At 39.9% G+C, this 23,945-nt stretch overlaps 1 protein-coding gene across 2 annotated transcripts in view; it reads right to left on the bottom strand.

Annotated features, from left to right (window-relative positions):
• LOC126473349 (titin homolog) overlaps window positions 1–23,613 on the bottom strand; it is a 90,124-nt gene extending 66,511 nt beyond the window's left edge. The window contains exons 1-2 of one of the 2 annotated variants that reach the window (XM_050100345.1): window positions 20,131–23,613; window positions 19,782–20,021 (exon numbers count right to left, since the gene is read on the bottom strand). In XM_050100345.1, the coding sequence (XP_049956302.1) occupies window positions 19,782–20,021; window positions 20,131–23,276 (3,386 nt within the window). In that variant the 5' untranslated portion in view covers window positions 23,277–23,613. The remainder of the gene's footprint in view (window positions 1–19,781; window positions 20,022–20,130) is intronic. The other variant, XM_050100346.1, reaches the window with a different exon arrangement.
• Window positions 23,614–23,945: the final 332 nt, after the last annotated feature.

The following is a 23,945-nucleotide window of genomic DNA, read 5'->3' as shown; positions in this document are numbered from 1 at the left end:
TATTTCTGTAAATATATGCTAAACATCATAATAACCAAATGAAAATGTAGTACTTCTTGTGGGCCACTCTGTAGATTATATAAGTAGTGAAATATTGTATCATCATTCATTGATTACAAAATGAGGATTTCATTGCCTCATCATGTATACATATAAGACTTGTTTAATATACATGATTATCTTTAAGAATATTGTTAAATAAAGTCGTATATTTATTTTGACTGCCATGTTTCTTAACACCTTGGTGATCAAGCCTGAGCATAGCTCAGACTACAACTATGTGTTCAAGAGACAATGCCCAAGTATAGCTCGGGCTGTGATTTTCTCGATGCATGAGCTACTTATTGCTAAAAAACTGGGCTCATTTCATATGAGAACAATGTTCACACACACCTCACTACCCGTCCCTTGATATATGCTGCCTTCAGTCATCAATTTCTAGAATTACTTAAAAAAACATTAGTAAACTTAACAGCTGTTGGTATGAATGGCTGAGCCAATATGTGATTGTGTTTGCATAATTTTGTGCGAGTACTCATTAGGTTCCACAGTTTCCTATAATTCTACTACAAATACGTCACACTGTTGAGTGAGCAAGAGATTTTAGAAGCTCAAGAAAAAGAAACTGCTCAATAATTCACCTCACACTTTTTTCTGGAAGGATAATTATACTTTCTGTTATTGTTATTCTAAAATTTGTAATCTATCAAAGAACTAAAGTGAACAAGAAAAATAAATCTTGATGCCCAATCTCTTTTTAGTATGTATTGCTCTTGAAGATATATCAATTACATATGTGCCAGGAACACTTTAAATAATAGCACAAATGGCTTGTTTTCTAGGCCCAACATTCTTCTAAGTGGTCGGTCTTCAAAGTATCGAGATATAGTATATTACGTGGTAAATTTGTCTCAATAAAAGCCCATAACAGGGACAGTGCCTTGCCTTGTGTGATTTGCAGAGCAATGCTTGCTGTGCTCACAGTGAAGTACAATAGGAATGCAAGAGGGAGTGACTTGATTATAACCATTAAATGTGTAATGCATTCCCAAACCAGTAATTGTAATCTAAAAAGTTTGCAAGGTACTAACAGCAGTAAGAAGTTTTGTGGCACCTGTTATTGTTGTTATAATTGTTGTCTTCAGTCCAAAGACTCGTTTGATGCAACTCTCCCTGCTACTCTATCTTGTGCAACCCTCTTCATCTTTGAATAACTTCAGCAATTCACATCCTCCTGAATCTGCTTACTGTTTTCACCTCTTTATCTCAACTACAATTTTTATGCCCTACGCATCCTTCCAATATGAAATCAGTGATCCCTTGACATCTCAGAATGTGTCCTATAAACCGATATCCTTTTGTAGTCAGGATATGCCACACATTTCTTTTCTGCCCCATTCTATTCAGTACTATCTCATTAGTTTTTTGATCCACTCATCTAATCTTCAGCATTCTCCTGGCACACCACATTTCTAAAGCTTCTATTCTCTTCTTGTCTGAACTGTTTATTATCCATGTTTTGCTTCCATATAGGGCTACACTCATGCAAATTCTTTCAGAAAAGACTCCCTGACACACAAATCTATATTCAATTGGAACAAATTTCTTTTCTTCAGAAAGACTTTTCTTTCCACTGCCAGTCTACATTTTATATCCTCTCTAATTTGGCCACCATCAGTTATTTTGTGCCCAAATAGGAAACCCATGAACTACTTTAAGTGTCTCATTTTCTAATCTAATTTCCTCAGCATCACCTGATTTAATTTGACTACCTTCCATTATCCTTGTTCTTCTTTTGTTGATGTTCATGTTATATCCTCCTTTGAAGACACTGTCCATTCCATTCAACTGCTCTTCCGCGTCCTGTACTGTTTCTGACAGAACTGCAATGTCATTGTCAAGCCTCAAAGTTTTCATTTCTTCGCCCTGAACTTTAATTCCTACTCGAAGTTTGTCTTTTGTTTCATTTATTGCTAGCTCAAAGTACAGATTGCATAAGACTGGTGATAGACTGCAACCCTGTCTCACTTCCTCCTCAACCACTGCTTTTCTTTCATGCCCCTCAACTCTTATAATTGTCATCTGCTTTCTGTACAAGTTGCAAGTAGCCTTTCACTCCCCGTATTTTACCCCTGCTACCTTCAGAATTTCAAAGAGAGTATTCCAGTCGACACTGTCAAAAGCTTTCTCCAAGTCCACAAATGTTTTGCCTTCTTTAACCTATCTTCTAAGATCAGTCATACAGTCAGATGTGCCTCATATGTGTTCCAACATTTTTCCGGAATTAAAACTGATCTCCCCCAAGGTCGGCTTCTACCAGTCTTTACATCCTTCTGTAAAGAATTTGTGTTAGTATTTTGCAACCATGTCTCATTAAACTGATAGTTCGGTAAAATTCCACCTGTCAGCAGCTGCTTTCTTTGGAATTTGAATTATTACATTCTTATTTAAATATGAGTGTATTTGGCCCATCTCATACATCTTGCACCCCACATGGAAGAGTGTTGTGATGGCTGGCTCTTCCAAGGCTGTCAGCAGCTCTGACAGAATGTTGTGTACTACTTGTGTTGATTTAGATCTCTCAGTGCCCTGTCAAATTCTTCACACAGTTTCATATCTCCGATCTCATCTACATCTATGTCCTCTTCCATTTCTACAATAATGCCTCTTCCCGTCAATTTCATTTTTTAGAGATTTGTATTCCCTTTCTCCTGCTTTGTTTGTTGCATTTTTATGTTTTCTCCTTTCATAAATTCAATTCAATATCTCCTTTGGTCTCCAAGGATTTCTAGTAAGTCTTGTCTTCTTATATCTTTGATCCTCTGCTTCTTTCACTATTTCACATCTCACAGCTATCTACTTGTCTTCTTCTGTGTTCCTTTTTCCTGTTCTAGTCAATCTTTGCCAAATGCTCCCTCTGAAACTCTCAACAACCTCTGGTTTGTTCAAACTATCCAGGTCCCATCTACTTAATTTCCTCCCTTTTTGCAATTTATTCAGTTTTAATCTACAGTTCATAACCGATAAATTGTGGTCAGGGTCCACATCTGCACCTGGAAAAGTCTTACAATTTAAAATCTGGTTCCGAAATCTCTGTCTTACTATTACATAAGCATCTGAAACTGGCTGGTGTCTCCGGGTCTCTTCCAAGTACACAACCTCTTTCATGATTCTTAAATCAAGTGGTAGTGATGATTAAATTATACTCTCTGTGCCAAATTCTACCAGGCAGCTTCCTATCTATTTTCTTATTCATTATTAAACCCATTCATCCATTATCCCTACTTAATTTTGTATTTATACCCCTGTACTCAACTGACCAGACATACTGTTCCTCGTGCCACTGAACTTCACTAATTCCCATTATATCTAACTTCAACAAATCCATTTCTCTCTTTAAATTTTCTAACATACCTGCTCAATTCTGCTCAATCATGGGATCTAGAATTCCATGCTTTGGTCCATAGAACGCCAGTTTTGTTTCTCCTGATTACATTGTCTTTCTGAGCAGCCCCCACCTGGAGATCTGAATGGGGACTATTTTACCTCTGGAATATTTTACCCAAGAGAATGCAGTCATCATTTAACTTTAGAAATGCACACCCACTGGAAAAATTACGGCTACAGTTTCCCCTTTCTATCAGCCATTTGCAGTACCAGCACAAGAAGGCTGTTTAGGCTGATGTTACAAGGCCAGATCAGTCTGCCACACAGACTATTGCCCCTGCAACTGCTGGAAAGGCTGCTGTCTCTCTTCAGGAACCATACATGTGTCTCGCCTCTCGAAAGATACCCCTTCATTGTGGCTGCACCTGTATGGCTATCTGTATCGCTCAGGCATGTAAGCCACCCCCACCAACAGAAAGGTCCACTGTTCATGGGGCTTATATAAAGATGAAAGTACTATTTGAAACACCCAGTAACTTTAGTCAAGCTTTCTCTCATGACATCAGCAACTGTAGAAAAGCTTTGATGATGATGATGATGATTCATGGGTGAGGGCACTAAACAGCAAGGTCATCTGTGCCCTTGCGTGAATGATATACAGACGAGTATGGTGAAAACCTATTAAAAAATAATAAAATTGGAAAACCATATTGCAATTACACACACACGAGTTTAAAAGACAACTCCAATTTGGTGAGCGTCAGAAAAGCCCTCAGTAAAAGTCACACGAAACACAGCAAAATAGTAAGACAAAATGAAGGATGACTACTTCGAAATAATGGGTGATCGTGCCACTTTCACAACAAATTGGGAAAATTCTGGATAACACACGAAATCTTAAAACATGAACCACACTTGATTCATTATCAGTTAAAATAGATGGCAGGTCCTGTGGGAGACCAAGGTCTGTATGACAGTGCGTAGCCGTCCAGGAACACCCACTGATAGAGCTGCAACAAAAATTATGCCTCCAGGTGTACGCCTTTTCCAAATTGAAGATGCCACCAATAAGGTGTTGCTCACGCAGAAAAGTATGTCAAATTGTTGCTTCAAGTAGGATCAGCTTACCGACAGTGGAGTGATACTTCCTGAAACTGGGATGGGAGCGACTTAGCAGGGACCTGGTTTGGAGGACCCACACTAGGTGCCAGTTGACAATCCACTGATGCACCAAAGGAACTGGTACAGGCATGTCAGGAATGCCTATGTAAGACAACAAGTATTTGGCGCAGTTGTTAGATTGGTTGCTGCTGCTACAATGGCAGGTTATCATGATTTAAGTGAGTTTGAATGTGGTGTTGTTGTCTGCACATGAGTGATGAGACACAGCATCTCCGAGATAGCAATGAAGTGGGAATTTTTCCTTATGACCATTTCATGAGTGTACCGTGAATATGAGGAATCCGGCTAAACATCAGATCTCAGACATTGTTGTGGCTGGAAAAAGATTCTGCAAGAATGGGACCAATAGTGACTGAAGAGAATCGTTCAGCGCGACAGAAGTGCCACCCTTCCCCAATTTGCTGCAGATTTCAATGCTGGGTCATCAACAAGTGTCAGTATGCGAACCATTCAATGAAACATCATTGATATGGGCTTCCACAGCCGAAGGCCCACTCATGTACTCTTGATGACTGAATGACACAAAGCTTTAAGCCTCACCCGGGCCGGTCAACACTGACATTGGACTGTTGATGACTGGAAACACATGCCTGGTCGGATGAGTCTTGTTTCAAATTGTATCGAGTGGATGAATGTGTCGGGTATGGAGACAACCTCATGAATCCATGGACCCTGCATGTCAGCAGGTGTTGTTCAAGCTGGTGGAGGCTCTGTAATGGTATGGGGCATGTGCAGTTAGAGTGATATGGGACCCCTGATACATCTAGACATGTCTCCGACAGGTGACATGTACGTAAACATCCTGTCTGATCATCTACATCGATTCATGTCCATTGTGCATTCCAACGGACTTCAGCAATTCCAGCAGGACAATGTGACACCCCACACATTCAGAATTGCTACAGAGTGGCTCCAGAAACACTCTTCTGAGTTTAAACATTTCCACTAGCCACCAAACTCCCCAGACATGAACATTATAGAACACATCTTATATGCCTTGCAATGTGGTGTTCAGACGAGATCTCCAAACTCTCATACTCTTACAGATTTATGGCTAGTCCTGCAGGATTCATGGTATCATTTCCCTCCAGCGCTACTTCAGACATTAGTTGAGTCCATGCCACATCATGTTGCGGCACTTCTGAGTGCCCATGAGGGGCCTACATGATGTAGGTGTACCACTTCCTTTGGCTCTTCAGTGTATGCTCTAGTGTCTTTCCCGTGCAGCTTGTGACACTAATGCTACGAAATCTACCAAGGTTAGTCTGATTCTTCCGTGATTTAAAAAAAAAGCAACAAGATTTAAATAGGCTCTTTCCACGAGTTGGTGAAGTCTCCTGTTATCCAAATTTCATTAAAAAACTGAAGAAGGACCACATTTGATGGTGGATCCAACTGTTTCACATGTTGTACGTTATCAGATTATGACTGGGCATAGTATCCCAAGCTATTGATAATACAGAATCCAACTCCCACAGAGAGAAAGGCTTGTTGTATTCCTCAATGTTGGCCATCATAACCAAACCTCTCCTGTGACTCCCGATAATGATGGAAAGCTGGATCCGCAAGAGGATCAGTTGTAATGGTATTGTACAACTGAGCCACTGTCTGAGCAATGTGTCGCAGTGATGTTTGGAGATACCCCTACTCTCGTAAAGCTGCTATTGGTGGTCACAAGTTACATCATAAGATCCTCCCGATGGCTTCCCATACATTACTTTCAGATGTGGACCTGTTGATGTAGTTCAGGAACTCTTGCCAAGACCTCTTCTTATTCTTGTCTTTGCCCATATCATTCGAAAGGTTCCAAGATTCACATCTGTAAGGCATCAATTGAATCTTTGCACAGCTGCCCTCCGGTCCCTGACTGCAGAATGACATTCATCATTCCGCTAGCGGATAAGCTGCCTCCTAGGTGTTAGCACTGACTTCGTGTTAGATGCATCAGTGGCGTGGTGGATCATGGCTGTAATGTGATCCACCCAGACCTGGATGCTGTCATACTCCCAGAAAAAATGCTAACTGCCTGTAAATCATTCAGTTAGCTTTCCTCAACAGCTATCGGCTTCCTTTCAGGATCTGCCCCTTTGGGCAAATGGATCCAGACAACAGGGTAGTGGTTGCTACCATTAAAGTCATCATCCACTCCCCATTGAGAGGTGTGTGCAAGGGCAGTGAGCAGGAGAAGAGGTCTATTTCCGCAGGTTCAGGTGGGGGGGGGGGGGGGGGGGGGGGGGGCACTAAAATGTGTAACTCGACCCACACTTATCAATAGGTGTCTGTAGTTCATATCAGATCTTCAAATAACTGACCCCTGGGCTAAGTGGGGTTAGAACCCCATAGCACACTGTGTGCATTAAATACCACAAATGCAAAAAGGGATGAGGTATTTCATCAAGAAGATGTGAGAGGACGTCACTATCAAGGGGCTCATAGGGTGGTAGGTACACAGAGCACACCATGACAGAAATATGAGCCACTGTCTGAACAGAAAATGCTTTTAGTGCTGTGGTTAAGGGCACAGGTGGGGAGTGGAATGTGTCCTTGATGAACACTACTACCCCACTTTTCACCCTGTTACCAGTAAGACTGTCTTCTCTGTAGTGATGGTAACCTAAAAGTACCGGTGTGTGTATCTGTTTCAAATGAGTCTCTGGTAGACAGAGGCAAAAAGGTCTATCCTTTATGAAGGGTCTCAGTTCCTTCAGATGAATCCAACATCCATTCATATTCCAATAAAGTAAGGGAGACATTTCAGTGGTGTGGTTTTGATTTACTCCTATCCTGGCGAGGCACTTGTACAGTGAAGGAGAGTTCGGTGGCGAAGCATTGAAATCCACAATATCCTCCTGATCAGACAGACATGCCAGAATGACATCGTATGGCGCCCAAAACAGCTTCTGATCTGAACGTTGCCACCCTTTGATGATGATTGGGGAAAGGGGACATGGAGATGCACTCTGCTTTTGAGATGCCTTTCTGATACTCACTGCGAAAATATTGCTGATCTCTTCTGTTGTTGCTGCCTTGATCACTATGTCTCTACTCAATTTGCTCTAGCATGTAAAGGTGCAAGTACAGGTGCTGCTGCTGGATAAAGGCATGCTGGATGTCATCTGCATCGAAGTGTCCAGCTTGATAACAGGTTTCTGCACCATGGACGGATATGAAATGCAATACATAAGGTCTTTGTTGCCTTATATTCTATTTCGGGTTCTGCATGGGGGATCTGCTCGGTCACTTTTGTCTCCTGAATTTTGCATTCTCAACAAAAACAGGGTAGTCTCAGTTCCAGACTTGGCGGCTCCCAGAGCAGTTAATGCCTACTGGTGGTGGTGGGCAGTCAGTCTCAGGTTCATGGGCTGCCTTTCCACACTTCCACAGGTCGCTTCACCTCCACACCTCAGCATTGTATGGCCAAATCACTGGCATGTATAGCCCCACACAGGTTTAGGAATGTAAGGCCTAACCTTAAATCAAAGGAATCCTTACATAATGTGTTCAGGCAGTGCTGGAGAATTGAAGGTGGTACTCTTCTCAACTTCTCTATTATTCCTTTGTGTCCTTTACTCCACATCCACTATCCTCCATCTCCATGCTGCCCACTCATGTTTGAGTTCTGGGATAGGTGTGTCCATAAAATCATGGCATGTGACCACACCCTTGCTTAAGTTGAGGGAGTTATGCAACTCAACAATAATGTCATTGTCACCCAATTTTTCCAACTTCTAAGATGTTCCACCTGCTTTGCCCTGTTAGTAGCAAATTTTGACTGCACATAACTAATGCATTACCCAGTTCCTGTACGAATTTGGAAGAGTACTCAAAGAGGCATGTATCAATAAAACTTATGCTGCTCCCCCCCCCCCCCCCCAGGAGGCTCACCTCTCTTTCATGAGTTGGGGTGTGGCACACAAGGATCTCTGAGCTTTTGTGCCCATTTCTTCCATCCCAGGCAGCGTCCCCCCTTTCCCGTTCCCCTCCCTGTCTGTCCTCACTCCTTCACCTCTGCTGCCTCCTTCCCATGTCTGTGTTCATGCATATTCGGCATGTGACTCAGCACCTCTTCCATCTTTCTTTGACACCACTGTCGTTTAACGCTATACAGCCAAGTACAGTAACCAGCCCATGTGATGGATTCATTATGTACTCGTTTGGTTGAACCCTCTGATGACAAAGGGTTGATGCCTCAGATACCTGAGCTGCTACCATCCACTGTATACCTAGGAGTGGTTGCTTGTCTTTCAGGAGCATTGGAACTCGCAGCAATGGCCACTGTGTCAGGTGGCCCTTCCTGTGGCTGGTTGACGCCTAAGGGGAGAGCCCCGATTTGAATGGGTAGTATTGGGGTGGACACTTTGCATATGAAACGCATTGAGCTTCAAATGCGATGAACATCAGCATCATACACGCCTTCATCAACCAGAAAAGTCAGCAATTGTTGAACACTGTCTGAATATAGGACATCGCACAGTTTATGAAAAGACGGAAGTTTTACACCCAGCATCATCTTTCTGGGATTGCGTCATTATGGAAGCAATACATATCTGTACAGCCGATACTCTCATCAACAGGGATGCGGGATTTCAACTGAGCACAGCTTGGAACCCTGCATTGGCCGCTATTACATCACGAAGTGAAAAATCAAGATTTTCGATAACAGATCTGAAATAACATTGGTCTACTACAGTCTTTGGTGAGTAACATCTGGCCGCACCGTTAGTAAACACAGCGTACAGTGCACACGCAGGAGAGCTGCCGTGTGATTTTCAGCAGAGGGTGTTTGAATGGGGCACCATCTATCTGCAAATCATTTGCACATGCACATTTTCCACTCCTGCACATTCTTCGCGTGCATATTCTAGAAATGGGGTGTCAACGTGCAGATACCATCAGTCATACCTAGCCACCAGCAAGGTTGAACCACCTGAAGATGTCGCCAGTTGCTCTGAGGAAATATTATGGAATTTACACAACATAATCCGTCAGCAAACCCGTGAAGACTATTTACAACATATCTGCCAAGAAAGCTTGAAGAGTGAGATCTGTAGTGTTTGCATAGTGTTGTCAGTGCTATTAAACAAGCAACACTGCATGAAATAAATGCAGAAGTCAATGTGGGAAATAAAATGTAATACAGTAAAGCAAAATTTGGTATTCATGGACTATGACAACAGACGACCAATGCAACTGCTTCTGCTAACAGCTCGACACCACCTTCAGCACCTCTCCTGCGCTTGTGATCATACTGGTTGGACCCGAGACGACTGGAAAACCATAGCCTGGCCAGATGAGTCCCGATTTCAGTTGGTAACAGCTGGTGGCAGCTTCATAATGGTGTGGGCTGCGTTTACATGGAATGGACTGGGCCCTCTGGACGTCCAGCTACTTTGAGACCAACTGCAGCCATTCATGGACTTCATGTTCCCAAACGACGACGGAATTTTTATGGATGATAAAGCACCATGTCACAATTTTCTGTGATTTGTCTAAAGAATATTCTTGACAGTTCGAGCGAGGCCACCAAGATCATCCAACATGCATCCCTCTGAACGTTTATGGAACATAATTGAGAGGTCAGTTCGTGGACAAAATCCTCCACCAGCAACACTTCCACACTTATGGACGGCTACAGAGGCAGCACGGTTCAATATTTCTGCAGGGAACTTCCAACAACTTGTTGAGTCCATGCCACATCGAGTTGCAGCACTATGTCGGGCAAAAGGAGGTCAGACACAATATTACGTGGTATTCCATGACTTTTGTCATCTCAATGTAAATAAGAGATAAAGTATTTAAAAGATGGCGCCTTCTGTTGGTGTCAAATGTAAGGACAAGACGTCCTTAAGAAGTATATGGACATAACAGCTTGTTTACAAAAAATAAAAAAATTACATAAGCCAAGCATAAAACGTAGGATATATAAATAAATTAACATCTTTATGAGGAGAATTATGCCAATGCTCAGTAATACCCTTTGCAATATTGTCATCATCGAATCATAAAATGTCTGATTCTTGGTTGTTCATAAAGGATTACGTTTTTAGCTACATGAGAGTGTTCCACAATCTCCAAACTCCAGCAAAATCAAATTCTTACTATTGGCACACGATACAAAGCCTGGAGCAATTCTAGTACAGGTTCTGCATGTTCACTAGCATTTAAACGTTCAGTGACTGAAGAATTATTTTTAAGTGCACCTTTTTAGTGAGCATATGCTCCTGAAATCTTGTTCTGAACATCTGGCCAGTCTGCCCCTATGTAAGACATAGGACACTGAGCACATAAGTTATAACCTCTGGAATGAGAGAATCTTTCTTTACATAGCTGCTCGTTACATATAAAGGGATACTGAATTTTATCATGAATGGAATAAGCTACTTTAACATTATAGCTCCTGAACAGCCTAGTGAGCTGACAGCTACCCAAGACCGGTAGGACAACAGCTTTTGCTTTTGGAATTACAAAATTAGCACCTGTTTAACTACCACTTTCTTTTACTTTTCATTTGTACAACTTATCAACATTGTTTGGGTCACATCCATTGCTACTAACTACTACCTGTAAATTGACTATTTCACCATCAACAGTAGCTGGGGTTAAAAGAAGTTCACACAGGCGATCTACCATGGCTCTGAAGAAATTCATTTTGTACTGATATGGATACCATGATGATGCACGTATTATTGAGTTGCTGGTGATTGGCTTGTGATAGGTGTCAAAATTAATTCCATTACTGGTGAGCAGAACCTTTACATCCAAATAATCAAACACTTTGTCTGGAGCCCTTACTTCATAAGTGACAGATTTTAGAATAATGTTGTTGTTGTTGTTGTTGTTGTTGTTGTTGTGGTGGTGGTGGTGGTCTTCAGTCCTGAGACTGGTTTGACGCAGCTCTCCATGCTACTCTATCCTGTGCAAGCTTCATCATCTCCCAGTATCTACTGCAGCCTACATCCTTCTGAATCTGCTTAGTGTATTTATCTCTTGGTCTCCCTCTACGATTTTTACCCTCCACCCTGCCCTCCAGTACTAAATTGGTGATCCCTTGATGCCTCAGAACATGTCCTTCTTCTAGTCAAGTTGTGCCACAAACTCCTCTTCTCTCCAATTCTATTCAATACCCCCTCATTAGTTATGTGATCTACCCATCTAATCTTCAGCATTCTTCTGTAGCACCACATTTCCAAAGCTTCTATTCTCTTCTTGTCCAAACAATTTATCATCCACGGTTCACTTCCATACATGGCTACAATGCATACAAATACTTTCAGAAACGGCTTCCTGACATTTAAATCTATACTCGATGTTAACAAATTCCTCTTCTTCAGAAACACTTTCCTTGCCATTGACAGTCTACATTTTATATCCTCTCTACTTTAACCATCATCAGTTATTTTGCTCCCCAAATAGCAAAACTCCTTTACTACTTTAAGTGTCTCATTTCCTAATCTAATTCCCTCAGCATCACCCAACTTAATTCAACTACATTCCATTATCCTCATTTTGCTTTTGTTGATGTTCATCTTATACCCTCCTTTCAAGACACTGTCTATTCCGTTCAACTGCTCTTCCAAGTCCTTTGCTGTCTCTGACAGAATTACAACGTCATCGGCGAACCTCAAAGTTTTTATTTCTTCTCCATGGATTTTAATACCTACTCTGAACTTTTCTTCTGTTTCCTTTACTGCTTGCTCAATACACAGATTGAATAGCATCGGGGAGAGGCTACAACCCTGTCTCACTCCCTTCCCAACCACTGCTTTCCTTTCATGTCCCTCAACTCTTATAACTGGCATCTGCTTTCTGTACAAATTGTAAATAGCCTTTCGCTCCCTGTATTTTACCCCTGCCACCTTCAGAATTTGAAACAGAGTGTTCCAGTCAACATTGTCAAAAGCTTTCTCTAAGTCTACAAATGCTAGAAATGTAGGTTTGCCTTTCCTTAATCTTTCTTCTAAGATAAGTCGTAGGGTCAGTATTGCCTCACGTATTCCAACATTTCTACGGAATCCAAACTGATCTTCCCCGAGGTTGGCTTCTACCAGTTTTTCCTTTAGTCTGAAAAGAATTCGCGTTAGTATTTTGCAGCTGTGACTTATTAAACTGATAGTTCGGTAATTTTCACATGTGTCAACACCTGCTTTCTTTGGGATTGGAATTATTATATTCTTCTTGAAGTCTGAAGGAATTTCGCCTGTCTCATACATCTTGCTCACCAGATGGTAGAGTTTTGTCAGGACTGGCTCTCCCAAGGCTACCAGTAGTTCTAATGGAATGTTGTCTACTCCCGGCACTTTGTTTCGACTTAGGTCTTTCAGTGCTCTGTCAAACTCTTCACACAGTATCGTATCTCCCATTTCATCTTCATCTACGTCCTCTTCCATTTCCATAATATTGTCCTCAAGAACATCACCCCTGTATAGACCCTCTATATACTCCTTCCACCTTTCTGCTTTCCCTTCTTTGCTTAGAACTGGGTTTCCATCTGAGCTCTTGATATTCATGCAAGTGGTTCTCTTTTCTCCAAAGGTCTCTATAATTTTCCAATAGGCAGTACCTATCTTACCCCTCGTGAGATAAGCCTCTACATCCTTACATTTGTCCTCTAGCCATCCCTGCTTAACCATTTTGCACTTCCTGTCGATCTCATTTTTGAGATTTCAGAATGCAAAGTGTTAAATTCATCTTTTGTTAAAGATATATCATCCATAGTGCCATCAAAAAAATGAACATGTTGTCAACATAACAGCAATAGAACACTTATTTTTTTGCAGAGATTAGAGGAGGAGATTAGTGTTTAACTTCCCATTGACAAAGACTTCATTAGAGATGGAGCACAAGCTTAGATTAGAGAAGGCTGAAGAAGGAAAGCAGCCATGCCCTTTTCAAAGGAACCATCCTGGCATGTATCTTACATTATTTTGGGAAATCACAGAAAACCTAAATCAGGATAGACAAACGTGGGTTTGAACCATTGTCCTCCAGAATGTAAGTCCAGTGTGCTATGCACTGCACTACCCTGCTCGGCTGCAGAGATCAGAAGATTGCTGAAAGTATTTACATTCTAGACTGGTCACAGATATATCTGCCAGCCAGCCAGCAAGACAACTGCCCACAGCAGTCAATCAGCTTTCTTGTACATACAATTACCTGAAAGAAAAGTAATTATGGGATGTTACCAATTTAAGAGTTAAAGTTAGTTCTCGAATCTCTTCAGTACTAAATTGACAGTTAGAAGACAGGTTTGCTTGGATAATATCGATCATCTCATAAATAGGAATGTTAGTCTATAAATTCTTTATATCAAGAGAAGCTAGACAACAGGATGATGTAAAGACCTTTTCTTGCAGTTTCTGAATTGATTTTTTCCTATTTGAAATAGAAAAACTCTGTTCTGTAAATGAACACTCTGTATATTTTCAGCAAAAACGTCACTGGGCAGACTGGAAGATCCTGTTCATGGATCTTAATCTGTGTGCGAAGTGCTGGTGCTCTAGGGTTTATTACTTTTGTTCTGTACAAATTCTCAGGACTGAGAATACTGCTACACTCAAGAAGAGATGTCCTAAGGTCCCTAATGTAAGTGTTAGTCAGATCTGATCAATTTGCATTATAGATGACAAGAGCTGTGCTACCCTTGTCTACCCTGACAATTAAAGCTTCGTTATCTTTAAGTTTTTTGTTAACTGACTCCGTCACAGACAGATCTCCATTGGAAGGAGAGGCACGTATCAATAAGTTGCAATCCCATTACTTTTTATTATTCTTGTAAATCTAGATTTTGGCTATAAATATCATCTTCAGTGCATTTGTGTTACAATTCAACAGAATCAAAGCAGTTCATGTCATGCTGTACATTCTTACAGATACACTTGTAAGAAAATATGGTTATTTAGAGCTGAAATCTAGATTTGCAAGAATAATAAAAACTAATGTTATTGGGACTTACTGTTGTGTGCCTCTCCTTCCTTCTAGTCTACAGTCACTGTGCACAATGGTTCCTGTGGAATCAAAATTGCTTAAGATCTCTATTTGGTGTCTCAGTTTGAGTTGCATTCTCTATACTGTCACTGGCTTTACAAGTCAACTTTACTTTATCCATCCTACTGTCATCCACTTTATCAAGTGCCATTCTCAAGTCAGCTACAAGGTTAGGAACCATTTTGTCATCTAATCGGGGTAGCAGATTGTGTTTAAGAACTTTGTTTATGAACCTCTTGCTGAACAATAAAGGAAATAGATGTTAAGTTGACCATGCATTCACCAAAGGGAAGCAAATTACTCTTACTATGATTAGTCCTGCAAATGGTTTTCCAGAAGACTTATTGCAATTTTTTTTAATCTTAGAGTAATGCCTTAGAATAACTGGGTGACTGCTCTCCCAAACCATGTAGTTCAACTCTATCATTAAATTTTCTAATTCTGAGTGGCTGAGCAAGATAGTGACAGACATGTAAACATCATAGGCCACCTCTTTCTCACTATGAAAATGCCCGAGTTTGTTATTCTTAAGAAATCTGGCACATTTCAGCAGTGATTTGTCCACGGGTTGGTACTTATGAATTTTAAGAAATTTATGTAAGTATACAGGGACAATATTTTCAGTACTACACTGACTGTTGAAATTACTGTTCACAAATATCTTCATAAGCCCAAGGAGGCAATTGGTTATATAAATCCCCCCCACTCTAAGGCCATGGTGCAGCAACCGTGATATAATTTCAATAGGAAAAAGATGCTCAATGTTGCAAAAATGATGTAAGCTTTATTGATGTGTTTCACCTTTCTGAGACGTCTTCAGAACTTTTATAGGAACCGCAGGTAATGCATTAGTCATAAGTAGTTGAAATTTTGGTGTGCACACGCAGCTATGCTTAGATAGGCCATACTTCCATCTTGACACAAATATTGATGTACAAATCGCAGTGGCCATGAATACATCACTGCACGTGTGCACGCTATATATAAGACTGGAAAACAGGACACTTCTGACGCAGCACATAGAAGCTCTGCTAGATGGTGTTCACAAGTTTGAAAATATAGTAACCAAGAATGAAGTGGAACATTTAGTGACAATTAACATCCATGCAAATGAAAAATAGTTTTAACACAGGTGATTAAAGTAAAAGATATGTAAAAACATTAAAGAAGAGATAAAGTATCTAAAACACGGCAAAGAAGAGATAAAGTATCTAAAACATGGCACTATCTCTTAGCGTCAAATGTAAGGACACAAAGTCTGTAAGAAATACATGGACATAACAGCTTGTTTACAAACAGACAAAATGTTCAAAAATTCCCATATGGCAAATATAAAATATATTAATCTTTACGAGAAGAACTATGACAGCGCTCACCTATCTAAGCATAGCTGCATGTCTTTGTCGAAGGTGCACACCAAAATTTTGACTACTTATAACTAATGCATTGCCCACAGTTCCTATACAACTTCTGAAGATGCCTCAGAAAGATGTAGCACATCAGTAAAGCTTATTGCTGTTTTTGTAAAATAGACCATATTTTTCCTACTGAAAATATATCACAGTTGCTGTGCCATGGCCCTAGGGTCTGATGATTTATATTAAATTTTTCATTTTCTACACCCAAAATACACTGTCCTTTCTTTACTTCTCTGTGGTTACCTAAAACTATCATCACATTGGCTACATACAACTGAAATTTTGTCACACTATACACGCTTTTCTTTCCTATCAGAAAAAGTAACAGAGAAAATTATGAGAGTATGAACAGGACACAGCTGTAGGAATTACATTAAGTCCACTATTAACATTGTGTGATCACCAGGGCCTGATAGAGTTTAGTTTTAGTTTTTACTTAACAGTCTTCTGTAAAGAAATATCAGTCATCACTATAATGGTCTCAAGAAAATGAATGATGGGGTTATTGACCTCTAAGTGTACAGTCTTAATGACTAGGAAGAAATCCTTCTCGATCAGTTAATTTGCCTCAAAAACTGAGGTTAATAACAGAGCTATATACTGAGAGGCAATTGAGCCTATTTGTGTTTCCAAGAGCTTCCCGAAACCCAGAAGTCACTGATCAGTACACCATACTGATGGTCACATTTGGAGTGGTACAAACAATCGGTCTGTGGAGCACTGGAAAAAGGTTTCACCGAGAAATGTATGACAGTATGCAATATGACACTTAGATTGACATGTGAAGACCTGGCAAATGGTACCCACCCGAATTTTCTGTACCAAAAGCAAAAGTGGATGGGCATTGTGTGGTGATCTGGTGCCGTTTATACTTAAGGTGTTGGATCATTATATTTAGTTAACACTGAAAATAATATGTGGACTTAAATGGATAATCCATGTAGGAGTCCAGATACAGGGACAAACTAGGGCAGAATAAGATAGAAATCAACAGTGTGACCAGTTGACTGCCCATGTGTGCTTGTCACTCCTGTAGCTTAGCAGGGAGTCATTTTTACAGTATTCATACGACTTCTCTTATTTTTATACTAGGCTGTCGCACATTTCTTCATGCCACTACTCTAGAAACAGATTCAGAGGAAGGTTACTGAGGGGGGCAGAATGCTTGGATCATCCTACAGAGATCAAAAGAGGACAGTGATTCATTTGGGTTGGTGGTAACTTGGACCGTGTTGTTAACTTTATCCATATAGATTTAGTGGCAACAGAAATACATATAAAATTATTTGTTGATTTCTGAAAGTGTTTTTCATTTATTTTCTATTTACGTACCTTATTTTTGTGTGTGTGTGTGTGTGTGTGTGTGTGTGTTTTCTCTGGGAGCTCCCTTTAGTTTGCCAATTTTTGTTATGTTAATGTCTCATTTTGTTGGTGACACGATCCATTGGTGAATTCTTGTGACTATCTTTTCACTACGTTGATGATGCCATCAGCCTGGTGTGTGTCATTTGCTACTTTGTAAAATAGCACTTTTATTACAGTTCAGTATTAGGTCAGGCACAAACTTCATTAAAAATGACTTAAGAAATAAATGCACACACATCTTGTGAAAATTGTCTTTATATTCACAAAGAAAGATTAAGGACGATTGCATAGTTTAACTATAGCTGGTTTCGTCAGAACTCAATTACATAAATCTCTTTAGTACAATTTCAACGATTTACTACTCCTCTATTTCATTACAGCTTATCTGTTGTAACTACTCATTACAAACAGCTGAAACTGACAAGAAGTGACAAGAAATGTGTGCTTCACATTCTCCTGACCACGATGAAACACCCGGTTCACAAATCATTTGTAATTGGTATACAACACGTAATACCAAAATATTCTAAAATTGACCTATGGCTGATATTTAGTAAAACCACTAGAAAACGTTAACAGCTCATCTTCAGTGCAAATGTCACCAAGCAGTATCAGCAAGAGAAAATGGCTGATAATAGCTTAATAGCAACAAAATAATGGTACAACCACCCTCTTTTGAAACTAATGTAGGAAAGTAAATAAATGAAAGCTATTACATTGTAGATCCATCATTGCAGTGAGAACCTGAATGACAACAGTAACTGACGAGAGATTGTAAAAATGTTTGTCAGCCCATTGGAAGGTTTCATACTGTGTTGTAACCCAATTATCTACACTGATGCATGAGACCTAAAAATTAATATAAAATATCAGCAATAATAGTTTATTAATCCACAGATGACATTTTCAATTGTTATATGTTTTATATATCCCATCAAAAAGAACAACTTTCAGGAATGTGAAATGAGTCAATATAACAATAACAAAAGACAAGCATTATCATATAAGCTTTGTCTGTACACATTATCAATAAAAAAACTATCACAATAAAGCTAAATCTGTATCAACAGTTAGAATCAGCCAACACGAGTACGTGACGTAGGAGGCTCAAGTTCTATTGGGCACCTACAACGAATGAACAACAATAGGCTTACCAAGAAGATCATCTCATTGGTTAAGCATGTGGCTTAACAAAGTACTAAAGAACTTGGATTCGGCTAGGATCTGTGATCTTGAGGTAGAAGATCGTTCCAAATTTTATGCTGTGGTAGAGTCTTGGACCCCTAGAGTCCCTAAACATGGGAAGCCGCTTTCACAGGAGAGGAAGGGCTCAAGAGAAATATTGAGAACAGAAGAGAGCACTCTCTCTCTCTCTCTCTCTCTCTCTCTCTCTCTCTCACACACACACACACACACACACACACACACACACACACACACACACACACACACTATTAAAAGAAATAAATGTGGATAAAAGAGCTAAAAATGTTGTCACATCATGAGGAGTCAACCTACAAAATGACACAAGAACAGAGTTGAAAGCAATGCACTGTCTCCTTTGTCAAGGAAGGAATAAAGTATTTTCTAGAAAAGAAACTACAGAAATCTTTCGGCAGGATGGTCATATACGGAAATAATTTAGTTACATGCTACAAGTTCTGACTCATTATACCTACAGTAAATACTAGATGAGAGACATGAAAAACCAGGCACAGGTAACTTGTGCACCATTATATCTTTACAACTTTGTTACATTGTTTTGTGAAAACAGGTAATGAATTATTTTGATTATATTTTGTATAACGAGATTGTCTTCATCTGTTCACTTCACGAATGTGTGACGTTATACCCTCCATTTTGCATTAGGATGAAACAGTGTTACCTGCCATCCTGATTGCATCACGGGTAAAATTCAACAGCTGGTACTGTGCATTTCCAGATTTTCTAATATTTCAAAAGACCAATGCAATATGTATAATCACAAACTTCCCTGCACCAATAGGTGACAAACTGATTATGACAATGGGGTGGGATTCAGTAACAAGAGTTTGAAATCCTAATAATTACACTGTAGGCTAATTACTTTAATACAAATACAGAGAGAGCTCCTCAAATCTGGTCATGCAGTGTTACCCCAACCTTGACTGGTTGATCTAGTGCTGTCTGACATTTGCATTAACCAGATTTTAAATGCTAGTCCCATGCCATAGTTTACTCTGGCACCCTTGAAAGAACACATTTTTACACTTCTTTACGTGAAAAATAATGACTGTCTTTTGCATTTAATAAATTCTTGGCATGGTATAGAACTTTTCCCTTGTTAATATTGTGTTATTTTTAGCCAACTCAGTCCGAAAAACTTCAGGACATAAAAGTATGAAGACAAAAAATGTTAATACCACTGAACATAACATAAAATGTATTTCATATGTGACTACTTACTTCATTGGATTTGTGACTGGATTGTAATAAATTAGATCAAACATGGTGAGACGACTCCTATTCACTTTGCCATCACTCACTTTATGTGAAATCTCTTTTTTTATCTCTATTATACGTCTCAGGTATTCTTTCCTTTTGGTTACCCGTTCTGGCTTAGCATAAGGTTTCTTTATGGGCGATGAACTTTCCTCTGATACCTCTTGAGAAAATTCACTATGTGAAGTATCACTTCCACTGTAACTTAAACAAAAAATGGATGTTATTACATATACTTCCGATTATTTTCGCACATGAATACTAAAAATGTATTCTATCTACTCCCACTTTGGAACACACAAAATTGACATACCTATCTAATCTTGCTATTTTCTTTGGTGGTGATATTGTTGCTGCCCTAGAAACTGAACTACGTTCATCCTCCGACTCATCAGTACTCACACCTGAAGCATTAGCCAGCTTGTCATTCTTCCTGGATTGCACATGGGTTAAACTAGTTCTAGATGTTTTAATTCTTGGTTTCCATGGAGGACTTACAGTCGTTGCTGATGACAAAGATTTCTTTTCACTGTCTGATTCACTAGCACTTCCAATACTACCAGTTCTGTTACGCCTTGCTGCTGATTCAAGGAGTGGCTTTGGTCTGATAAACCTCGACCTAAATGAATTCAACTGACTACAATCTTTTACTGACTGACTAACAGAACATTTTACTGAAGGTGAAGTCCCTTTGTCCTTTTCTGCTGATGGAGAATCACTCACTGGAAGATTTTCACAAGTGGGTGTGTTAACAATAGCACTAGTACATTGTTCTCCAACAGGCGTATCCACAGATATAACATCAGGTGCAACTTTATTTTTTCTTTCAGGGTTGCATACAGTGGTCTGTGAAAGAAATTCAGGACCAATTTTTCTATGAGCTTCACGTGACGCACTAGAACTTCCAGTTTCACAGCCAACAACTGGAATAGTTCTCCCGGAACCACCTGTTTCTACATCCTGGTGCAGATTAGAGCTTGTGTCAAAGGTCTGCAACTTTTTAGGAGCCTGAGCAGTAGAATGATCATCAGTTTTACTGGCACTACAATGTTGAATTACTTCTGCTGTACGATTCTCTTTCACTTTCTTGTTTACTAAGGAAAGGGAAACTACTGGTTTCATACGTTTACGTGGTAGTCTTGTGAGTGCAGATGATGTCTGAACTTCCACTGTGTCAGTTTTATGAACACTTGTGGCGCAGGACTCTCCTGACCTCACAGAATTAATACTCTCTTCACTTTTGAAACTGTGTTCGTCAGTTGAAGCTGTAATTTTTTCATCTGTTCTATTACAAAAAGACACATCATTGCTATCACAATTATCTGAATGCTGAACATCAGCATATCCAGGGTGTTGTGCCAAATGGCAGTCAACTATACTTGGCATACCCTCAGGAGTGGAACGATCGCTGCCATTTGCTTCCAAATAGGTCACCTCACTGACACTTGCAGAATTTTGGACTAAATGACCAACCGAAGTGTTTTCTAATGTCTCATTTACTGGATTACGCTGCTGAGTTATTTCTAGTATAGAACCTTCTTTCGCTTTCCTGTTTACTATGGAAAGAGAAACTGTTGGTTTCATACGTTTTCGTTGTAGTCTTACAGGCGCAGACGATACCTTGATCTCTTTCACATCTATTTCCTGAGCACTTGTGACACTGGAATCCCTCAACCCTTCACAATCGATACTCTTTTGAGCCTTTAAATGGTGTTCATCAGCTGAAGTTGTAACATCCTCATCTGTTCTTTCACAAAGAGATGCATCTTTGTTAGCACTATTGTCAGACTGATGTTGTGTCAAGTGGCAGTCAACTACACTCTGAGCATCCAAAGGAGTAGAAAAATCACCACTGTTTGCTTCTGAACAGGTCTGCTCACTCACATTTGCCAAATTTTCAACAAAGTGATGAACTGACGCATTCTCTATTGGAGGATTCTCTTTTGCTTTCTTGCTTACTGAGGAAAGAGAAACTGTTGGTTTCACACGTTTTCGTGGTAGTCTTAAGGCTGCAGACGATATCTTGGTTTCTGCTACGTCTATTTTCTGAGCACTTGCACAGGAATCCCCCAACCTTGCACAATCTATACTCTCTTGAGTTCTTAAATGGTGTTCATTGGTTGGAGCTGTACCACCCTCCTCTGTTCTTTTACAAAGTGACACATCTTCACTAGCACAATTATCAGATTGCTGAATGTCAGCATATCCAGTGTGTTGTGTCAAGTGACAGTCAACTACACTTCGTGCATCCACAGGATTAGTACCACCACCACTTGCTTCCAAACAGGTTGTCTCACTGACATGTGCAGAATTTTCAACTATGTTACAAACTGGAGAGTTTTCTACTGTAGGGTCCTCTTTTGCTTTCTTACTTAATAAAGAAAGAGAAACTGTTGGTTTCATACGTTTTCGTGATAGTCTTGTGGGTGCAGATGAGGTCTTGATTTCCATTGTGTCAGTTTCATGAACACTTTTGGCACCAGACTCCCCCGACCCCACAGAATTAATACTCTCTTCAATTTTAAAACTATGTTCATCAGTTGAAGCTGCAATTTTCTCATCTGTTCTATTACAAAAAGATACATCATTGCTATCACAATTATCTGAATGTTGAACATCAGCATATCCAGTGTGTTGTGCCAAATTACAGTCAACTATACTTGAGGTATCCTCATGAGTGGAACGATCACTGCCATTTGCTTCCAAATGGGTCGGCTCACTAACATTTGTAGAATTTTCGTCTAAGTGACCAAACAAAATGTTTTCTAACGTCTTGTTTAATGAACTACACTGCTGTGTTATTTCTAGTGTAGAATTTTCTTTCGGTTTCCTGTTTACTAAGGAAAGAGAAACTGTTGGTTTCATACGTTTTCGCGATAGTCTTAAAGGTGCTGACGGTATCTTCTTTTCTGTTGTGTCAATTTTCTGAGCGCCTGTAACACAGGAATCACCCGGCCTTACTGAATCAATGATGTCCTCAGTTGTAAAACTGTGTTCTCCAGCTGAATCTGTAATACCTTCATCTGGTCTATTACACAGAGATACCTCTTTGCTATCACAATTATCTGTTTGTACACTGTCAACATATCCTTGTTGTATCAATTTAGAGCTAACTACATTTGGTGCATCCATAGGACTAGAACAGCTACTGCCACTTCCTTCCAAACAGGTCGGCTCACTGACGTTTTCAGAATTTTGTACTGAGTGGCAAACTGGAGCGTTTTCTAACGTTTCATTTAATGAACTATCATTGTGCAGCTTTCCAACTACGGTAAACTCGCTTGCACTTTCGGGTAATATTGTTTCTCTCGGGCTAACTTCATGATAATCTGGCGTGGCTGAGGAGTTACTCGAAGTTTTCTCATCTATTTTTTCGTTTTCTCGGGGCTTTTCGCCACAACGTCCCCTTGAAACCGACACATTAGCAACTGCTTTTATCCTACAGCGTCTTGTAGCCATGGCTAACTACCTAAATATTATCAGTACAAAATATTACATCATTTATGCCATACGACAAATAATAAGACACTACACGGCACGAAAAATTAGCTCCATCCGCTGAAATCAATAATTGTATGAATAAATCACTATAAGTGTGTTCTGTTTGACAGAAGTTTATTATTCATTTCTTTATAATCAAACAATGAACTGACAGACTCCAACAGACACACGTTCACAGCTGACACAATGTTCGACACACAACAGTGACTGACAACACTAAACGCCAAAGCCATTTTAAACATATGGTCGATATACACAACTAAATAACACAGTAGTAATGCACGTCTCGCACGTGTACTTCGCCAACTTCTGAAACTCTTTGCAAACGCAGATTTAACATTGCCAAATTAAACTCGTTGGGAAAAGTAGTAATTTCAACGCCACCTAGATGGCGTTGGTTATTGGCGCAAAGTATCAGTAGGATTATTGGCGCAAAGCTCCAGCGGCAAGACATTGCCCTTCTGACAATTTCCTGAATGTATACCACACAGACAATTCTCGAAGCAATAGAAATGTTATGTTCCACCCTGATAATACTGTAAATAAAGAAAACAATGGACTGAACCCAAAATATTCATGCACGGTTATTTAGCTGAAACTGTTTGGGAATACAATAAATTCTCCATT

This window comes from Schistocerca serialis, chromosome 4, assembly GCF_023864345.2.
Source record: "Schistocerca serialis cubense isolate TAMUIC-IGC-003099 chromosome 4, iqSchSeri2.2, whole genome shotgun sequence".
Classification (NCBI taxonomy): Eukaryota; Metazoa; Arthropoda; class Insecta; order Orthoptera; family Acrididae; genus Schistocerca; species Schistocerca serialis.
Note: the sequence above shows the minus strand (reverse complement) of the source record. Positions and strands in the feature narration are given on the sequence as shown.